Source organism: Thunnus thynnus, chromosome 20, assembly GCF_963924715.1.
Source record: "Thunnus thynnus chromosome 20, fThuThy2.1, whole genome shotgun sequence".
Taxonomy (NCBI): domain Eukaryota; kingdom Metazoa; phylum Chordata; class Actinopteri; order Scombriformes; family Scombridae; genus Thunnus; species Thunnus thynnus.
Genome location: NC_089536.1, coordinates 19,346,696 through 19,368,888, shown reverse-complemented (window position 1 = coordinate 19,368,888; position 22,193 = coordinate 19,346,696). Strand labels below are relative to the sequence as shown.

The following is a 22,193-nucleotide window of genomic DNA, read 5'->3' as shown; positions in this document are numbered from 1 at the left end:
ATTATCAATGTAATTGATTACAGCCGTTTTAATGTTTGGAAAGAAGATCATGGTTTCAGTCTCATTCTTCAGGTCATTTTTGACTTTTTTGATAATTTAACCAAGATTTAGGTTCCCTAACCTCAAACAAAGTGGTGTGAGTGCCTAAACCTATAACCACAAAACAATGTTATCATGTTTTTGTTACCATGAGGGGAATACATAACTCTGACTGGAAAGTGGGGTGTTCAGAACATTATTATCCTATGACTCATCAGACTACAATGTTCTTATGTGGTCAACCAGTCCTCCACTCTTATCTTTTCTCCATTTGGGCTAAGAATTGTCTTACCATCTCTAGTTTGAGGGTGATAATGTCTTCAGTCGATAAACAGGATGTTGTTTCTATACGTGCTCACTTTTGATTTGATATTCATATTAGACTAAAAAAATAGTAAAAAAAAATGGTAGTGCTCATAAAGACTTAAAAAAGATTTGACCTGAATTATATAAAACTCATAATTATGAGTTTAATGTTTTCTTACAACAGTGTGTTGGAGTTCTGCCTTTTCAGTGTTCATGATGGATGTTTTGGAAGTGGGTTTGTAGTTGTTGGCAGAGCAGTCGGTCAGAAGGTTGCATGGACTTCTGCAATGATATAGTCTTTATTTTAGAACACCAGTGTATCTCTTGCAGCCTCCCATATGACTGATGAGTGAGTGGTACATCCCAGATTTCATATTTACATTATTATCTTAAACACAGGTCATTAGACAATAATGTGCACTTTGGCCTCAATTACTCTACTTCATAGGAAGGTACTTAGTGCCGGGAGAAAGAACAAAATGTTAAGTGAAACTGTGGCAGTGAAATATTCCCAGAACAAAACAATTATTGAAAAAAGTATTTTAAAACACTTTAATTTCAACTACTTTAATTTTTTTTAAGTCAATACCCAGTGGGAAAAAGAGGGGCAAGAGGAAAGAGAGAATTAGTTTCATACAGAAGAATCCACCACGTCCTACTGATTTATTTTACACCGGAAAGTAAAAATAGCATGCATGAATGAACTTGCTTTTACTCTTTTATCATTGTGATTAATATTCACAAGTGCTGTGTCAGCACAGGCTTATTTGTCATGAATGACAAGGCTATTCTTGTTTTGATTGAGCAAGATAATGGGAGATAAAACTCAAAAAAAAAACAGAGCAAATACTACACAGGAACAAAAAACAGTGACAGAGACAAAGCATACAATATAAAGCAGACAAAATAATAATATAAAAGGCAAGTTCACATGACCTTTATATTCCACGCAGGGCAACCTATGTTGAGGACATGCATTCACTTGTAAATACTGTTCACATCTTGTAGGGAAATTCACATTTTCTCTATTTGACTTAGCGCTGAATAATATGGAGGCAAACAAACATGCCTCATATTAGCCTCAAGTCGTTCAAGGTAATTGAATGCCAGATATAGTGTTGTATTGACCATGCACGGTATTTTTGACCCTCACACAACCACTTCTGCAGTAATAAAAATAATTTTGAGTTGTCCCATGATGTAATGGATCAACATGACAGCCTGAGGTTTTACTGTAGGAGATTTTAGATGAAAACTTGAAGCCTTTATTTAAGAATTGTGCTACAAGTGTGTGTAAGTTGAGACAAATTTACATTTTTGAGAGTTTCCTGCCTTCTACCTGCTGTTGATATGTTAATCATTGGCTGTAAAGCAGTGCCGGTGTAAAACAGAGAGCCAACCCTCAGCGTCAGCTCCTTCTCGCGAAGCTACTGCTGATTAGTCTCTGCTTCTTTCTGCTTTCCCTCTTTCAATTTCCATGTCTTTGACCCCTGTTTCTCTACCTCTCTCTTTCACCCCCTCATCCTCCCTCACATCATCCTGCAGTCTCTAGCAGTTACTGTCACCAGCTTCTGCTTTTTAAGAGACTCAAGCGGCAGATGGGAACCAGGCATTCTTTCTGTTGAGAAAACTCTGATCCTCTCAAGTCCTACCTGGCACAGGAGCTGAGAAACCATTATACTGTCTCCTGTGGCATATTTGGCAATTGAATGTGCCATAAGGTGTTGCTGGCTTTTTCTTTGGGGAGTTTTTCCATCAAGTCATTTCTGTTGTAATACCCTGCAGCTGGCAATGATGTTACTGTTTATTATGACGATGACTTAACTTGAATTTGTTTTACCCAAAGCTTTTACTGACATGTTTTTCTTATATTTCCAATCTGATTAAGTCATTTTAAAGTACTGTCTTGCATGTTTAATGATCAAGTAGGCGTGTTTTGAGGCAAACCATTATTATATTAATATAGTCATGGATCAAAAGAGTATGTGAAAGTCATCCCTGGTAGTGACAAACACACAGGTAATTATCACCACTATTTGCAGTTCCCCTCAGCTGCATGGCCTGTTTTAGTTCCGTCTCACTGCTCACCAGCATTTTTTTCAGACACAATAGCAAAAAAGCTTTTGTTTTAAGCAAAAAAAGCTCTAAAATCCAAGTGTACACTACCTACCCAACATGAAATAGCAAACAAACTGCTGAGTTAGCAGCTAGCCAGTGAACAAATTAGAGAATTTAGTGTTTTCCCTCTGGAGTTGGTGAAAACCAGACCAGAGCTAAAAGGAGAGTGAATATTGGACATACATTCATCAGGTGTACAGAAACCCGACTCCAAATTAATTCTAATATTGCTAGATGTGTAAATAAGCAACTGTTTGCTAACAAGTTTAGCATATCAACTTAATAGGTCAATATTGTGTTCACAGGTTGTCTCTGTTACCACCAAATGGCCAAAATAATCAGTTAATGCAGGTTTTTGTAGTTATGTTTCTAGAAATGTGTCTAGTTTGAGTTAACATCCAGCCACTGTCTGATAGGATGATTATAGAAGGGTTACATGCACTGTTACCTCTGCAGCTTTACCAAAACTAAACCTACCCTATGGCCCGCAGGCAGAAACAGGTAAACTGATGCAGATGTTTGGCATAGCAGACAGACAAGCATGCACACGGACTCACACCACATGCATGGAGGTGTGAATTAACAAGCACAAACACGCATGTGTGTATACACTCATGCGCACCTAATAATCCTGTATTTTTTAACTGTGCAGCAAGCGCACACACACTTAACACAGAAAGATATTTTGTCTCTTTTCCCTCCACACTGTCATGCTGGTTAGACTCTGCTTTTTTGCAATGTATTTCCTTTTGTTTTTTGCTCTCACTTGGTGCAGCATGTTTTTTTTGCTCTCTGTACCCCTGTGTTCCTTTCATCTTCTTCCAACATGACATGAAGTATTTTTTCTGCTTCTTTTTATCTCTCTCCATCTGTTGTTATATTTACCTTTCCTCTGTGCCTTTGCACATACCAGGTTGTCTCTAGACAGAAGCAGCAGTAATGTGCAGCTTGTGGCCACAGCTTTACTGACACTGTGGTAAAACATCTCTAGCTATACTGAATGCATACAGAACTTTTGCAATGTTTTGGTACTTCAGAAGCAGTAGCTACCTCGAGGTTTTATTTGATGGCCAGCCATGCAAAGATCACACTGTTTTTTTTTTAACTTGTCTTCCTGTGCAGAACGCTTTGTCAAAAATGTGTGGGTGTGAAGTGAAGTGCAGTGGGTCGGTGTTTTAAATAAATTCCAGTCTAGGTGCCTTTCCTGCTTCTGAAATTCTCGCCACAGGCCACATGTCAATCTACAGTAGGAAACGCTTGATAGTAGCCTATGCCAATCCTTTAATCATCCCTTAATGACTTTCATGTGAGACATGTCTCACTGTGAGAAAAAGATCTGAGACTTTTTGATTATGCAAAGCCAGGAGTGCAGGAAGTTTAGTTGTAACAGAGAAAGATTTCGTCTTTCTCTGCTTTTGCCCTGGTTTCAAGTTGCCAATTAAATCTCTCCTGCTCAGACAGCTGAGTAGTAGAGAGAGATGGTTGCTTAATGCTTAAAGGCAGACAAAGCATGGAGGCCTGGCCTCTGATCACCTCTGATCGTCTGTGCTACTACTTATCTTTGTATAGTTAAGCAGCTTTTTTATGCTGTTCCCTTATTTATCGAGGCCAAAGGAAATTGTACCAGGAGTTGAAACACATCTTTCCTGAGCATATAAGCTTCACATTCTGTCTCATTTTAAAAAGCAAATTTACTCACTTATGTTTAGTTCTAACTAGCCATGCACATAAATTCAAAAACACATTTAAAAATTAAATTGCAGTGTCTTGTCTTTCAAGAGACAATTTCCTGTTTGCTCTGGATAATACACCACAGCTTACACTTATTTATTCAAATTTGTAAGCTAAGATTGTAAACTACTGGTCAAATGTGTCCATTCTGGGCTACTGTAGAAACATGTAGGTGCAACATGATGGGCTGTGGAAAAGGACTTGCTCCCTATGTAGATATAAAGGGCATCGAAAATACGATTCTTATTTTCATGGGATTATACACTGATCAAAACATGCCTATGAATATTATATTCCATATCTGCCAAGTCCGTTCCATTAGATGCCACTAAATCTTACACACTGGTCCTTTAAATATTTGATCTGTAATCATCTGTTTTAATTCAAAATTCTCAGTGTAGAAGAACTGTACCTTGTACTCCAGTGGGGCATTATTGCATGCCCTGCTGCTCTCAGTAAAATTGGGTTTTGTTCTCTTTGCTAATGTAAAATGGAACTAGCGAAGCATAATGAATAGTGATGACACCAAACTATCTTCTAAGTAGTGAGTGGAATCACTTTGGATTCACCTCCATAAATGGAAAACCTTTGGATAAAAGTTGCGCTTGCTGATATTGTAAAATGCAGCTGCACCTTACAGTACCATTAGCTTCAAGTGAGGTAGCGGAGTCACCATGAATTAGCAGAGCAATGTTAATAACAACAATGTATTTTAGGGTTAGGAAGACACATTTTACGTGGGTAGGAGTACCTTGATGCCTTTGTTAAGGGAAGTGAATGACGTTTTACTACTACAGGTTCTCAAACTGACTATTCTACAATCCCAAACTTGCCTTGCTAACATTTCATCGCTAATGTTTTAATGTGCGGCTGTGTTTTAAACCAGATTAGCTACTAACTGAATTATGCATTGGCTTATTTCAGGCAGGCTTTTGCAAATATTTATACACACATACCAGAGTTACTGATTTTATATGTGACTTGGCTCCTCATGTAGTGAATATTTCATATAGTATTCATAATTCATTATTCACAGGCAAGTGTCCCAGAGGACTACATACTGTATGTTATACCACTATATAACTTCATAAACAACTTTAACAACACACTTGTGATCACATACGAATCGAAGTCAGTGAAGTCTGACATTTATGAGGTGAATTCACTGACATGGAAAGCAGGGTAAATAAGCTATAGAAAATAATATGCTCATTAGTGACACTTCCCCTACAAATGAGCAAAGAAAAAAAATGCTGCAAGGAGTTTGGCTCTTTGTTGGAATGTGGAAATTTCCAAGTGTACACTGGAGCTGTTATTTTATTCAGTTAGGCGTGTTGCATTGTACAGTATGTGGAATCAATGATTGACCACAGACATAATCTTAGTGCATTTGAATTATTGTACTTTGGTAAGAAAGCTGAGAAGTTAGCAACCGGAATTTGAACAATTACTGATTAATGTTCATTTCAGGGTAATTACTGATGAGTGTCCTCAAAGTGAGGTTTGGACTCAACCCAAGCACCACACACTGACCAGCTGCGGCATAGCATCACCTAATAGACAACATTTTATTCCTGTTAGCTTGGAGCTTTTGCTAATGCTTAGATGTAGCATTTAAACATCAATAAATATTCCATCAGTGAGAAGACTTGCCGGTTCACTTTGCATGGTGTGCCACCAGATCACACTTTACATCAAATTTGTGAGACTCTTTTATGGCACAGAAGGAGAACAAGTTGCTTTACAGAACAGGGCGAGGGCACTGGTTTTCTACTAAAAACGGATTTTGAGAGTTTCTCACAATGGCAGATGGTGCACGGATTGAAGGCAGATGGAAAAATCACTTTGAAAATGTTCATCCTCTTCAGTAAAGTGAATGAGAAAACCAAACGTCACCAGGGAGTGGGCACTGGATGCAGGGCTTCAAAGGCTTCAAAGGCCTTTTCTGTGATGGGAGGTAAGAGGGCTTTGGGAAAATATGGTCTTAAGTTTAAGAAATACCAGGACTGACAAAGAAACTAGCATGTACAAAGCTATAAACTAGCTTGACCACAGCCTTTTTTTGACTGTGACGTATTCCTGTATAAAAAGGTTACACATACAGTAGCTGTAAGTAGCTGCTTCCTGTGTGTGTGTGTGTGTTATGGTTTTTTCTGTGTGCGTAGGTGGATGGGACACATGCCAGCTCCAACACACACTTTTGAGAGTTGAGGCGTAACAACTCAGTGGCAGATTGACTAGTGAATTGCTCACTATCACGTAATCTGTGGTAACAAGACAGACACCACAGAACAATTAAGGCAGCGTTTAGACAGATGACTTCAACTCATTAAGACCCCCGGTGTGTGTCTGTCAGTCAGTTTTGGAGAAGATTCAACCCCTCAAACTACAGATTAGGAACCAGTGTTGTGACTTGTACAGTCAACAGATGGTTTGTTTTAACATTTAAAAGCCTGATAGGCTTTTGGCAGGCTGCCTGGTATATCTGTGTCATTTCTTGTAAAAATGTTTACACAGTTTAGTTTGTAAGTGGCTCACACTCCATCACCTAAAAGTCTTTAATCCTGGAACATATGCTACACCAGCCCACATGCTGCACCCCTGGTCAATATCACCAACCTTTGAGATAAATCTACATGGCATAGTAGAGAATCAACACTGCTGCGACATGGTAACAGCATGTTTGTTTGCTGTAGAGATAAGCTTCAATCGTGCCCTTTCCCCGTCCCCAAGTCCCATCCTCAGTTCCCTGGTAAGGGTCAAGGTAAATAGAATTACGCATTTGATGTCTGATTGAATTCAGAATTCATCTGCATATTACTGCAGATGGAGAAACGAGAAGATCAGTGAGTTCTTGTTTTCTCTGAAGATGATGTTTGGAATGCGTACAGGAAACAGACGATGATATAATAAAGAGGGTGATAGAAGTCAAGATATCAAAGTGGAATTTGGATAAAATATTTCTCAGGAAAGAGATACAGTAAATATTTTCTCTATTAGTGCTACTTCTCCACCATTTATCATTTATTGTTTTTACTCTGTGAGAAGAAGATTTTAATAACTGACATACTGCTTCTATTGCGCCAGATGTTTAATCTCTAATGTTTGTAGGAGTAGCAGCAGATTGTGCATACACATACATACACAAACTCAGAAAGGAAATGACCTACTGTGTTATGACTGTAACATCTGGCACAGATGAGAGCCCAGAGCATACATAGTCCTGTGGTGTCGGGTGGAAGGTTGGGGAGGGGTAAAAGCACATAGCATAACACACTGTTAATCTACAGTATGTGACCTACTGATGTTTTATTACGTCAGAACAAACAAGATACAACATGGTAAATACTAAATTGTGATTAAAGGGGATGTTTTTCCTCATGACAAATGTTGTTGTTTAGGTCAGTTAACTTGTAAAACACTCTCTTAAATTTATTTTGCTGCAATGCTTTTAATAGATAACTGAATAGCTGATGATTGATGATAATTCTACCTTATGAAACATGCACATGTGTGACAAGGAATCCGTCAGCGGTGCAGTGTGCTGACCAAGTTCAAGACCCTAGCTTTCACCTGGAGCAGGCAATTTTCTTGTCACTGTCCTGAAAAAATTGCATTAACATCAAACTTAAAATGGGCCCAGCGGTGCCGTCGGGCAGATTGTAGTGCCTATTAGACCAGAACAATGCCAGCATAATAAAGTTCAAATCCACCTGGACTGTCTGAGCATTAATCTGCTGCAGAGTCCCCAACCAATTAACTTGGATATGCACTGGTAATTGTCAGTTTAACAGCACCTTTCTCTAAGAGAGCAAAGAAAAGACATGACTTCTCCTTCAATATACTATTTACCTGTCAAACAAAAAAATATATCTGTTTGTAGACTGAATTTCAGCAGGAGTCTTGTTGTTGCACGATGCCAATTTTACACAGGTTGCTAAATTTGCTTTAGACAGGGCAGTCTGCAACAACTGAAATTAAACCAACCTCAGCAAACCTAAGAATGCTCTCGTCAGAGGTTTCCACCATGCAAAGTATGTCATTTTGGTATTACACTGACTTTTGAGGAATCACAAGTAGTGAAATGGTCTGTTATTTATACACCACAAAATAAAATCTCAAAATAACATAGCTATATATAGCAGGTTGCATCCAAAATATTGGTACAATCCTGCAACCTAGATTTGTCAAATCAATATTCTGACTGTACATTAAACGTGAAGCAGCAGAGTTAATAAAAGTCTTGCATGTTTACTGAAAAAAGTAACCCTAGTGTGCAAGGATGAGTAGAAATAAGAGATAAGAAAGAAAGAGTGGGGGAGGGTGCGAGGTGTCATCGAATAAAAGGAGTCAGAGAGGAGATTAGGTTTCGGACTGCTTAACATGCAGTAAAGATCCATTGAATATTAAAGCTTACTGACATGCAGTAAGAGTGAGTTTCCATGCCACAGTGGTTGATTCCCTTGGCCTCAAACACCAGAATCAGGGAACAGTGTTAAGACAAGTCTTGCGTGGGTGCCAAAGGGAAGCCTTTGTTTTATTCTGTCTCGGCATGTCAGGAAGTGTCACCCTATGTAAAGAGGATCCAATTACACCACTGTTCTGCAGCAGTCCCCTAAAGATGTTACAATACGGGCTGCAAAAGGTCCATATTTCCTGTGATACTTCTTGAGTTCTCATTTGACATTACTAGCGGTGTGATGTTATCCAAGAAGGCTTTCATACCAGACTGGACAGTTGAGAAATTCATGTGAAAATGATTTCTTTCAATATAATAAAACATCTTTGAACTTCCTGTTTTGTTACAGTGTCACACTGAATCTTTCATGCCAGCATGTTACTTCCTCCTGATATAAATCTAAGAGGAAAGGCAACTGAGAGCATGTGCATGACAATCTTTGGCTGCTAAATCTCAGCCTAAGTAGAATAAAAAAAATGACATGTCATGTCGAAGCTCAGAACTGAAAACCTATGATGACACTAACTTTCACTTTCACCGTTTTGACAATGAATACCTATGCATTAAAGACACCACTTCCTGCCGGGTGTTGATGACACCATCGTAGCGCTTTCGGCATCCAATCAGGGATCGGTATTCGCCTCTGTGGCCTGACAGCAGGACGATATCATGTGGTGTACAGCACAGGGATTACAGCCTCTAATCTGCCTGTCATGAAAACCCAACTAGAGGGGAAAAAAAGAGAGAGAGAGAGATCATGATGGAATGACAAATGGCGGATGTTGGAAACAAGATGAGAAAAGAGAGGAGATTGATTTTGGACCACACGACCACCCTTCGTCGGCCGTATGGAGAGTTGTAAAAACTTGACGTGGGAGACTAACGCACAGACTGTCAAGTGAGTGTTTATATACTGTGTGTATGTGAGCATGTGTGTAGGTTTGCATTCAGGCTTTATTGTACAAGCACATCTGAGTCCACACAAATACACACACTGAGTATCACCACCGCAGAATAAGCAAAGGATGTGGTTATGGATTGTTCTGGAGAAGGTTTCTATTTGCAGGGGTGTGTTTATCCTCAGTGACCGTAAGAGAACGCGCAGGCTTCCACATGTGACCACAAAGAGACCAAAACACGGGTATTTGAGAGGCCAAAGGACTCAAACTCATATTTTTCTTTATGGCTACATACCAAGCTGGTCTATGTGTGTTTATTTACACATTATGTATATAGTGTGTATTTACATAATCCTCAGAATGGTAGAAAAATGAGGAAGGTAATTCAAAGGGAGAGCGTTGCATTTCTCTTCACAAGGTGTTTTGTCTGGGCTCAGAGTTAAAAGCTACTGTGTGTCTTTTTTTAATGGCATTGTTGCATCTTTCAAATCATTCTGAAATCATAAGTTTTTCTTCATAGCACAAGATTAAGAGTCTCCAGCCATGCTAGCAGCTCTTTGAGGCTGCTCTTAATCACAGTGGTGCTTTGAGCTAAATGCTAACGTGCTAATGTTTGGTAAGATCTTAATTTAGTGTGTTAGCATGCAAACATTTTAATCTAATTAGCACAAAACACAAAGTACAGCTGAGGCCAATGAGAACATTGTTAGTTTTGCACATATTTGGTCATAAACCAAAGTATCAGACAAATAGAAATTTTGACCTGATGATAAAAAGCTGGATGAAAATTAAAGGATCACCAAAGTCATCATTCATCCTGTGGGCTATATTAATGTCTGCCCTACATTTTGTGGCAATCCATTCAATAGTTGTCAAGAAATTTTACTCAAAACCAAAAATGTCAACCTTATGGTGGCGCCAGAGGAAAAGTCCTGGGATCACCAAAGTTAGTAGGATTCATCCTATGGAGATTATGAATGTCTGTACAAAATTTATTGTTAATCTGTTTAATAGTTGTTGAGATATTCCAGTCTGGATAAAAGTTATTGATCGACTGACATTGCCATCCATATAGCCACGCCACTAGCACTAAAAATGAGGCTGTCAAGGTGAAAATTGGTGCAGTGTTACCAAAGTGTCTTTTTCAGTACTTTCACTACAGCTGGAAATATTCAAATGCTTTAGAGTAGCTTTAGCATTTAGGATTAAAATAATAATTAAGATGACTTTTTAACATATTTAAAACATTTTATAACTAAGTCTATACTACTTCCTATATTGGGGAATTACAACAGTTATCCATAGAAAGTGATGAAGGCCAGAAAGCTAAAAAGATTTTGTCAACCATTTTTACAATGATATAAAGGAATCATACAGGGCAAGATCTATTGTAGAAGAAAGAAATACAAATGTCCACACCCACAGTAACCTCAGTAGATCAGTATGTAAGGCAACAAGACATGATGTGTTGTTGAACTGCATGGATGTGCATGCTCAGCTCATGCTCTTGCTGTGCTACTACTCCCCTCCATAGCTGAGTAATTACACTCTTTATTAGTCCAAACACCCACCTTTGACTGAGAGCCACAAGTTCACACCTGTCCTGTAGGTACTTCTGTGTTGCCTCCTGGGAAATGTAGGAGATGGCTGCCTGAGTAGATAAGGCATGGCTTGGTGAGAGTGGATACACTAGAAAAGATAATGATGCCTTTTTAGTGCAAAAAAAACTGATTGCATTTGACAAGTGAGAGTAGCCAAAGGAGGACTTTCCCTCAAGGTTTGGCATGTAGTGATGGTTTTATCTGAGATCTTCCCAAATATCCCAGTGCGACTATGTGAGAGTCTTTGATTGTCCATGTCTCTAGGGTTTGGAAGCACACCCTGTCCTGTCCGTGTGTATCGAGAAGTCCTCCAGCTGCCAGAGTTGAATATCTTTCAGCTCGTTAGACTTGGCTTTGGACAGAAGTCTGAATATCAGCTCCAGCACCGTGTACTGTATGATGGAAGAGATTATTGTTCAGCTAATGGTTTTATGGCAAAAGAGGGTAGCCTGTAATTTCACTCACAGCAATGAATCACAGAATGATTCACAGCTGAGATCTAGTGGAGCTCCTGGTTGGTGGTCGCTCGTTATGTCCAAGAACCCCATGCGGATGTCCTATTATCCAGTAATAGTCCCTTCACTCCCGCTCAATGACTTCCCTTTGGCCGGCACAACAAAAGCTCCAACTTGCGAAACATTAATGTTTTCTCAAACTGAGCAGCAGCCAGAGAAATTTATTCACATTAAATGTCATTTTAGTAAAGTGAACAGGGGTTGAGGAGAGGGGAGAGTATAATGTTTACCATGTTCTTGGTTTAGCGTGTTAGCATGCTATCATTTGCCAATTAGCACTAAACACAAACTACAGATTTAGCAAGTATTTGGTCTTAAACCAAAGCATTGGTTTCCTGTGGTGGACACGAATATAGTTGTCAAAACATTTTACTAAAAACCTCAAATGACAAACTAATGGTGATGCTAGAGGAAAAGGCAGGGGATCACTAAAGTTATTAGGGTTCAACATAGGGGTACCATGGATATGTTTGCACAAAATTTCTTAGCAATCCATCCAAACGTTGTGGAAGTATTTCAAGAAAAAAGCAAAAAGTAAAAGTCAATAGATAACCAATTCATGCTGAAGGGGGGACAAATTTCATGGAAATTGAGCCAGTTTCTGGATGAAAGTTTTTTCTGCAGTGCAGAAAAACAAATATGATAGAAGATACCAGATATACTGTAGTTAAGCTAAATTAGAAAGACTGTCTACTAGAGCTGCAACGATTAGTCTATTAACCGAATGACAGAAAATTAATCGCCAACTGTTCTGACAATCAATTTATCGTTTTAAGTCATTTTTTTAAGAAAAAAGGTCAAAATTCTATGATTCCGGCTTCTCAAATGTGAATATTTTCTGGTTTCTTTAGTCTTCTATGATAGTAAACAGAATATCTTTGGGTTGTGGACTGCTGATGGGACAAAAGAAGACATTTGAGTTTGCACCTTGGGCTTTAGGAAACTTTATAGACCAGATGACTAATTGATTTATTGAGAAAATAATCAACAAATGATGATGAAAATAATGCTTAGTTACAGCCCTACATAATTTGTCCATCAAAGTGCACTGTCAAGATTTATTTTTCAACTGTAAAATGTCGCTCAGTACATCTTGCTGACCCTTTACACACACTTGGTCATACACAGACACACAAACGTGCACAAATACTTAAATAACCAAATTTAAGGGATCCTTATTTAAGATGTTTTCTTATTTTTCTTTGATTAAAAAACACATATGAGCAGATGAATGTGAGAATATGAATAAACACTTTTTAGTCGAATGCAAAGCTGAGCAATGGAGGATTGACGTATTGAGGCTGTGTCAGAGTGGTGTTGATTCAACTCTGGTTGTTTATCAGACTGTAGTTTATAGTTGAGTTGAATGAACCTTTTTGCGAGACAGTCTTTTGCATCACAAAAGTATGACTTGCTGACTTCTATCTTTGTCTCTAAATTAACTTCAGAGCTTTCATACTAGTAGTGGCGTCTATTGAAATAAGCACGTTCTGCTAATCTAACATGGATTATTTTATAATAAATTATAATAAATATTAGTATTTTGTGTGTGATGTAGATCTAGTAAGACAATTGACTTCATTATTTTGGAAGTTTTGTATGTATTTGTAATGTAAAACCTCAGATATTTAGTGCTATTGTTATATATGGGACACAGTAAACAGCAGATAAGTGCTGATGAGCTCAGCAGCTTTAAAATGCATTTGTCATGAGGGCAAGAAATGATTACTGTTTGTGCTGGCACTTCATATTAAAAGTTACCACTGAAAACTGCCTCATTGGCTCCTGGTTAGCTCCCTGGCTTTCACAGAGACGTCTTCAACTTTCACCTAAACGGTTAAGCAGGAAAACCCCTGTCACTCTCCAAGAGCCTTCTTTTACCCATAAACCCATTAACCAGCAAACAACAGGATGAGCAGAGGCTTTGGCGCTCTATTTTGTGGCTTTCCCTCTGTTTGTGTAGCTCCGTTGCTCGATTTCTCAGGTTCTCTCTCTGTTAGTAGGTGGCCCGCTGCACTCAGACCACTTTTCCTTAAATTAAATGTCTGTTTGAAAAGGATGGGTGTGCACTCAACTGTGAGTAATAGCATCTCTTTCTGAACTGTCTGTCTCTCTTCACAGAGGGCATGTGTGAGTGTGTGAATACAAAGAGAGAGGGAGACTGATATCCTTGAGAATCTTAGCGCCATCTTGTGGTGGTGAATCATCTCTGCACTTTACTCCAAAACACTGGCATCATTCTCTGCTGATAAGCAGGCTCCAGTGGCGCAATCGGTCAGCGCGCGGTACTTATAAGACAGTAGCCAGCAGAGCAATGCCGAGGTTGTGAGTTCGAGCCTCACCTGGAGCAGTGAAGTTTTAACCTGTGCAGGGAATCACAGATAAAATCTGACTTGATTACAGAAGATCTGACACAGTAGCAACAATGGTTCATCTGTGAGATTATTCTACAGCAGACAGAGCCTGCCATTGTTGAGGAAAACCAAACACAGAGCAATGCAGCTCTGTTGCTCATTGGACTCATTGTTTCCACCTGGCCTTTATATTTAATTAAGGTTAGATATTTGTATTTGAAAACTTTCACACTATTTTGTCACTGAATGTTTCAAATAGAGACATCTTTGTGAAGACAGGACATCTGGCTGTGTTTGTTGAACAAGATTTATGTATAATATATATTTTAATGGCCACCTCACCTGGTAGAAAACTCAAGTTTATTTTAAGAAGCAATGTTGCAGGAATAGACATTCCTTGTAGGTTACACACACAATATAAATAACATCAGCACCTGAGATTATTAGAGAATCAATAATTGGTCTGTAAATAAAAAACAATAGAAACCTGAGATGAGAAAAGAGGAATACAAAAAACGTACCAATGAGAATAAGAATACAGTGTAACCTCTGGGTGCATGGTGCATTGTGGGAAGGACTGGAAGACGAATAGGCGTGATGCAGTTCAGTTTTGCTGGTTTATAAGTTATTGCAGAAGATAATGACGGCTGGCAGACTAGTGGGTTTAAACATTTGGATAAATGCACTTTCTGTCCAGTTATTATAATTACTCAATAAAGCTGCTCAGTTTTGGTTTTTGGCTTCAGACAGCTGTAGATTTTTTTACCGTGTGAATTGTCCTACAAACCCAGTTCCTTGTCTGTTTGTTTGTGTTATCCAGCTGGCAGGCATAGGGGGAGCGAGTGAGCATGGATGAGCCGGGCAGCAGGAGCAGCAGCCTGCAGAGGAAGAAGCCACCATGGCTCAAACTGGACATCCCCACCATCCAGCTGACGCCGGACGACACGCCCACACACACCCAGGTACACACACACAGCAGTCAATATCTACAGATCAGAGAAGCAGAGGGGGATTTATAATGGCAAATGGGAAGTAGAAGATGCAATTGTAAAAATGAGTGTGTAACTAAAAATTCATGTGCATGAAATTTCACTTTTGGCCTAAAATATTAGTTTGCATTAAAATCTTATTTCAAGGTTCGGTAGCTTTTTCTGGAGCTTTCAACCACATCTCACAGTCTTCCTCAGCATTTTGCTTACAGCTGTGTCACATGTTGACAACTAAGCTATCACCAAGACAACTGAACACACTCCATCCACTGAGGAAGACAGTGAGATGTGAAAGAAATCTACCAATCAAGGAAAGCTTTACCTCCAGCCAGTCTAAAACTGTTTAAAATTTTTAGACTTTCACCGACTTATACTTATTTCACATCTACGTAACTTGGCACACAGGATGACTTCATCATTTGTGTGTGTGTGTGTGTGTTGCAGCCAGTAAAGCGCCTGCGCAGTGTCAGCATGCCAGGAGAAAACCCCCAGACCTGCATCGCTGCCTTGGAAACTACCAACAACTACCTCAGACCTCCTCTGGAGAGATTGCCCTCCATTACACAGTCCATCAAGAGGTTAGACACACACACACACACACACACACACACACACACATACACACACACACACACACATACTAATAGAGAAACATTCCTAGAAGGAACAATCCTCTTTCCTCTCTGCTGATTTTCTCCAGCTGCTAATTTCGTCTGACTTCTGCATGCTTCATCTTCCCAATAATTCCTCTGCACTAATAAATTGTTTACAAAACTAATTTCAGCTGTAACCTCCTTTGAAATTAATCTTTTCTTCTCTCTTGTCCTCCCTTTCCTCTGATTTTACCCTATTTATTATCTGCTTTCCCTCCACACATGCTTCCCTGTCCTCTTCTCTTCTTGTTGAACTGTGTGTAAAGTGAGAAAAGGGTGCGCTTTGAGCGAGTCAACACAGTTCCGCCAAAGGGCCAGAGGGGCCCCAGGAGGGTGTCAACCGTCCGACGGCGGTCCTGCATCCCCAAAATACTGACCCGACGGCGTTCATCTATACCTGAAAAGATCATCAGGTACAGGAAAAAATGGAAAAGAGAAGGATAGGTTCACAATTTTTCAAGTCTGTCTTTTAAACAACAGTTAGGTGTCCATATGAACATTGAAACAGGTTTCGCTCACTGCAATCATTCCTCCAGTCGAACCTATATCTTTAAACACATCACCACTTAAAAACAACTCATGTATGTGAGCACGTCACATCTGAACGCTTTTTGTTGGATGGTGGTGTGTTTTTTTTCCAATTTTAACATGTGCAATGGAGCTTCATTGCAGAAAATAGTCTGAAAACTTGAGACTAAACTCAAAGCTTTAAGAAGAAGATTTTCATTTTATCCCATTTTTGATTAGATTTTTTTTTCAGCAGTAGCCATTCAACTTATTTTTTCCCTTTGTAATTACCTTCCTGTAGAGCAGCTTTCATTGTTACTTGCAGAGGAGATGTGAGGGATTCAAATAGCATACCAATGCAAGAGATTCAAAAGAAATGATCCATGCAATGAGTATTCGGTACTGGTTGACCACAGTATGTGGGACCACACTGTCGACTTCAAATAAAGCAAGTTAAGCAGTTGACAGATTTTGCTATTGGTCTCTCATATGCAAAAAGTTTCTTTCTATACTCTCCAGTCTGCGATCGCACGTTCAACAGTGTGAGATCCCTCACACAAGATGAAAGTTATTGTGCGTTTTTTGCACCTGTGTTCTGTAAGCAAACCACCCACAGCTGTGATGCTTTGGAAAAGATGACGTGTGAAGGCTGCACATAAGCCCTCTCTTTCTTTGTACACAGACACACAAAGACACACACACACCAACACAGTGTATCAGTGTCAGTCCGGGTGGCATACAGGACCACATGGTTTGAGACACACAATATAATACAATTACTCATAGTGACTATCTATGCGCCTCACACAGCATGCGGGCCACATCAAAGCGACCCCTCCTGCTGCGTTAAATTGAATGTAAATGTTTGAACACAGGCTAAAACATAGAGACATTCTCTTCAAAAAGAGTGTCTTAATGTCTTCACTTTATCATGCTGAGGTTTATTAGCCTTGTATATATGTGTGCATGAGAGAAACCGAAATAATCCGTTTGATGTTTATGGGAGAATTAATTGGATTGAGAAGTAGTTTGTGTGTTGTGTACATGATTTGTCGGAGGTTAGCCGAGGTGCCTCCTCAAAAGAGTTAAACAACTATTCAAACAAAATGTGCGTGTGTGTGTGTGAACTTCTTGCTTGTGGGGAGGGCACCATGATGTTTGTTGACCTGAGGGATTACTGGGAAGCTCTTTATGAGTCATTTTTCACTTTAAAGAGACATTCATTTTGACAGATTAGGCTACAGAATCACACGCATAATCACTTATTTTGGTTACACTGATGCTCGTAATGATAGGTGTTTGAACTGTGAGTTGACACGCTCAGCTGCACTTCTTTTTAGCTGCTGACACGAATATCTTAGCTGTGAATCAAGGTGCGGGTTGTGAATCGGAGACCTTTGTGGTGCTTCTGCTCCAGTGTGTGTGTGTGTGTGTGTGTATATGTGTGTGTGTGTGTGTCATGTCCAGGCATGTCCCGGTGCCCTCCCTCCTCCTCCTCCTCCTCCTCCTCCACCTCTCCTCCCCCCTAATGTGTATGATGTCCTATCTTCCCTCCCTCTCTCCTTCTAATCTCTCATTTCCTGTGTTGTGGGGTGCTGGTATGTTAGAAGGAGAGCCGGTGTTTACACACACTCCCGCAAAACAAGGCAGAGAGACACACACACAGAGAGAGACAGAGAGAGAGAGAGAGAGAGAAAGAGAGAGACTGGACCTGATTGATAGTGATCGTTGTTGCTTTGGAAAAAGGAGGGATATTCAGTTTGACGAGGACCAGAGCTGCTTTCTGTTTTCATCCTCTTTCACATGAACTCTGGAGTGGCAGTTACTCATACGCTCTCTCACACGTACGCAGTCATATGGAAACTCAAATTGCGTGTGACATAAGGTCAGAAAATTGAAGATCCTCCCGTTCATCGTGTGCTGAGTGAGCAGGACCAGCTGGAGGAAGACCACTGCAGAGTTCCACATCAGGACGATCAGATTCCAGTCTGACCGAGGGGATGAACTCCAGCTTCCCTCTAACCTTTGATTAACTAAGAGCTCACTGGAGGTCATGGATGTCACACACAGTCTGGACATGTGGCGATCATCCTCTGTTTTTGCGTAACAGCAAGCGCTGGAAGGTACTGCTGGTCTGGATATCAGGAAATCCCCTTGTGGAACATTGTATGTGTGATGTGCAGGGGGATCAGTTTGCATTCAGCGGATCAGGGTTTAAGACGGGTCAGGGGATAAGCAGGGACAGTATGTTAGTGATGCTGGGGATGGAGGCGATACAGCTCCACAGTCCCTGCCCCCCTCAGGTATGACCCAGACCTTGATCCCCTCCTGGAGCACTCTGGACAGGTGAGTGTGCTGTGGCAAAGAAGAGAAGAAGAAACAGAATAATTATGTTGATGTGAGGGAACTTGACACACTTTGGTCAGTGGATGGAAATGTTGAGCAAAGCCCTTGTTGATGTGTTTCATTCCTTGTGGAAGGATTGAGGTTTTAGCTGAGACAGGCAGCTTATATTCTGATATTTCAGTCGAATGTTTTGGGTTTTACTGATTGGTTTTATGATTGCCAACATCTACATGTAATACTATACTGCTTCATCCTCTCTTTAAGCAGCGGTGGAAATAGTATTCAAATCTTTTACTTAAAGGAATCGGTTAGCATTTTTGGGAAATATACTCGTTAGCTTTCTTTCTGAGAGTTAGATGAGAAAATTGATGCCACTTTAATGACTGTACAATAAATACAAAGCTCCAGCCAGTTTAGTTTGCCAGCTGACTAACTGAAAGTAACCACAGAGTACAAATACCTAAAGTCCCGCAATTAAAGTCGTACTTAAGTATATAATACATACTGTATAAGCTTATTAGCTGCAGCTGCTGCCAAATGTACTTGAAGTATCAGAAGTAACAGTATAATCCAAAATTGCTGCTGTCGTTGTTTTATTTCATTGTGTATTTTATATCAGATTATTATTACTTGTAAGCAGCGTTTTAATGTTGTAGCTGGTCAAATTAGTCTTGTGTATAAAATCTGAAACTGAAAAGTAAGAGATAAATGAAGTGTAGTAAAACAGAAGAAATTTATTTCACATACTTGCTGTCTTGTTTTGTTTAATTGTTACACATATTTGGGAGTTGAAGTCATGAGCAGCTGATATTTTGTAACAATGTCACCTTTTGTCTCTTTACTTTGTGAGTCAAATTTGTGCCAGAAATTGACAAAATTAATCTTTGCTCAGTTTATTTTCTTGTTAGGCTGTGAAAACATTTGAACAAGCATTAAGATTGTCTTACTTTAGGGCGGGGAGACCATCCATACCTATTCAGTGATGGGTTCATTTTAAATTTCCGCCCTAAAATGAAGAATTCCTTTATGAAAACAGTAGTGAACTCCTGAAATGATAAAAGAAACGTTGAAAGAAACTAAAATGGCCTTGCAGATTTAATAAAAAATAGTTTTAATTCTCAGTGCTCATATTTATCTTCTCTATTTGTTCTGTTCTCTGTTGGTCTTAGTGGTGGCTTTTGTTTGGATTGTATTCAGATTTGCCCCTCAGCCTTTTCTCCCTGATGAAATGAACGCTGTCTAAGCCTATAATTACGGTACAGTTGATTACTGCTTCATGTGTACCAGCCTTACCTGCAGGATAAGAAAGCTAATTCATGTGGCTTAACATTGCTTTAATCTTTGATGGGTGATGGATTTGTGCTGTCGTCAAGCAGTCGTAAATATTTTATTTCAGGTTTTGTGTGGGCGAACATGACTTGCACGCTTGTCAGTGCTTGTGTGCACGCAGACCGATACCCGCTTATCTAAACAGACACACACAAACAAACCAGTGTTTCTATCGAGTGTTTGCGTCACATTTTACCATCAGTATTGTAGATTTTATGTCAATCTTGATTGTTAACTGTATTTAAGGGTGCGATGTTTTTCCATAATATAAATATATATATGCAATACATATAATATATATATATATATATATATATACATATAATATATATATATATATATATATTTCCTCCTCTCCTGCTCAGTGAGGCCCAGTCTGGGTCTCTCTCAGCTTTCCCAAACCTGTCTTCTTTCTAAGAAATTCCTCTCACTGAGGACAACAATCAGGGTCGCGCCACCCCCCTCCCTGCCCTTGCGCAGCCTTAAAAGGCTTCCCCAGCTGGCGTCCTTCTTGATGATGAGTGTTTATTACTGAATGTTCTGCTCTCCAAACAGTTTCCCCCAGCATGGCCTTCCCCTCCTGACCGGTTCACACACAACCTGGCAAGCAGGCACTGTTTCTTGGAATAAAAGGGACCTGGATGCACATACTGATGTAGAGCAGGCATTAATTGTGTGAAAATGACATACACACACAGCCAAGTCAGGTCATCTACTGCAGGACTTATCAGGCAACATCTGCTTCTGTATTGCTGCTGCTACTGGGCAGTAGAGTTTGTGTAAAGAAATAAATAAACTCTTTGGTAAATTTTCTTTGTGATGCAGCCAAATCTGTTTCATCAGTTTCCATTCACCCTTCATGCTCTACCCAGTCTCTTTTTTACATAAAGACCTAGCTCAAACTGATAAAAGTGTTTTTCTTTTTGTAGTATTGTTCTGGTTTTCTACCTAATATTAGCAAAGTTGCATAATTAAAGATCACAAAACCAGATGAAACAAATGGCAATCAACAAACCAGTCGACTAATCACCTAACGACCAGCTGCAATCAATCAACTAATCAGCATATTGTCCGGCTAATTATGGAGGATGTACACAAATCAAGCCTCTCAAAGAATATTTAGTGTCTACCTAGAAATTATGGACATAAATAAAAGATAAAAACAGATTGACATTTAAGACAGATACGTTCTCATTTCAGTTTCTGTGATATTTCAATGGAGTTCAGCCCTTTATCATGACTTTCAGATGTACTGTAACTGATGCAGAGTTTTTACCTTAGAGCAACAGTAAGACAAGTCATGCTTATACTGAAAATTGCTCTTTTTTATCCTTTAACAGAAACCTAAATTGTAGCAAAGGGGCCCCTGGCAAAGCCAGTTAGTGAGTTATTTTGTCATTACGAAGTCTCTTTATTTTGAATAGTGATCATTCAAAAATCCCATGTCATATTATGATAGTTTCATACCTCAAACTTATGCTCATTTGAGCCAAAACATTTCAGTCACTGTTCTAGCATTTCCAATTTCTCATCTCTCAAATCAACCAAAAACATATTATTGGATATTGATTTTTAGTTTTTTACTAACAAGAGTCCATCCTCTCCTCAGGGGTACGGCAGACTGGTTCGGGGTGAGCAAGGACAGCGACAGCACCCAGCGATGGAGGAGGAAGAGCCTGCAGCACTGCAGCCAGCTGTACGGAGGTCTAAAGGCGCAGGTGATGAGGGAGATGGAGCTTCACAGCCAGGACAACCTCTCCCTGGCCAGCACTGAGACCCCTCCTCCCCTCTACCTCCCACCCCACCACCTCAGTCACCACCACTATGGCATGCAGAGGGTAGGCTAGCGCCTGGGGCATGTTAGAGGGATTATTCACCTATTCCTCTATCACATTTTCTCCCTCACTCTTCCACTCTCTACATTTCTCATTAGGTTTTTGGCGCTTGCTTTACCTCTTTGCTTTGCCATCTTGCCTAGGGTTCGATTGATGGGTTATTGAAGACACAAGATATACCAAGTACAAAGAATTTGTGACAATGAATGTTTTATGTCAAAAAATCTAACTTACACTTCACAACTACCTACTGAAACTCACAGTGCTACTACGCCGGCACTACAGCTACCATTGCACTTAATTGTCTTAATAATTGTCTTAATAATGCTAAAAATAGTGTCATTAAGACACTGCAGTGCTGATCAATTATAAGTATGTAATCAAACAAACTGCATAGCCTGTGCATGTCAGACTTGGGCATGACTGCATGTGTGTGTTTCATGTTTTCATCCCATGTTATTCCCTATTGAGATGTAGTTTACAGGAGATGTGTTACACTAAAAAAAAGCTAT

General features: G+C 39.6%; 1 protein-coding gene and 1 non-coding gene across 7 annotated transcripts in view; both read left to right on the top strand.

Annotated features, from left to right (window-relative positions):
- Nucleotides 1–22,193, top strand: part of rhbdf1b (rhomboid 5 homolog 1b (Drosophila)) — a 38,641-nt gene that overhangs the window by 7,378 nt on the left and 9,070 nt on the right. For 2 of the 6 annotated variants that reach the window (XM_067576146.1, XM_067576143.1), the window contains exons 2-5: nt 14,843–14,984; nt 15,456–15,589; nt 15,931–16,077; nt 21,456–21,684. In XM_067576146.1, the coding sequence (XP_067432247.1) occupies nt 14,871–14,984; nt 15,456–15,589; nt 15,931–16,077; nt 21,456–21,684 (624 nt within the window). In that variant the 5' untranslated portion in view covers nt 14,843–14,870. Of the gene's footprint in view, nt 1–14,842; nt 14,985–15,455; nt 15,590–15,930; nt 16,078–17,745; nt 18,518–21,455; nt 21,685–22,193 lie in introns of those variants that run through there. The other 4 variants (XM_067576144.1, XM_067576145.1, XM_067576148.1 and 1 more) reach the window with 4 other exon arrangements.
- On the top strand, nt 13,925–14,018 carry trnai-uau (transfer RNA isoleucine (anticodon UAU)). Its single transcript has 2 exons — nt 13,925–13,962; nt 13,983–14,018. It is a non-coding gene; the product is annotated as a tRNA-Ile (tRNA).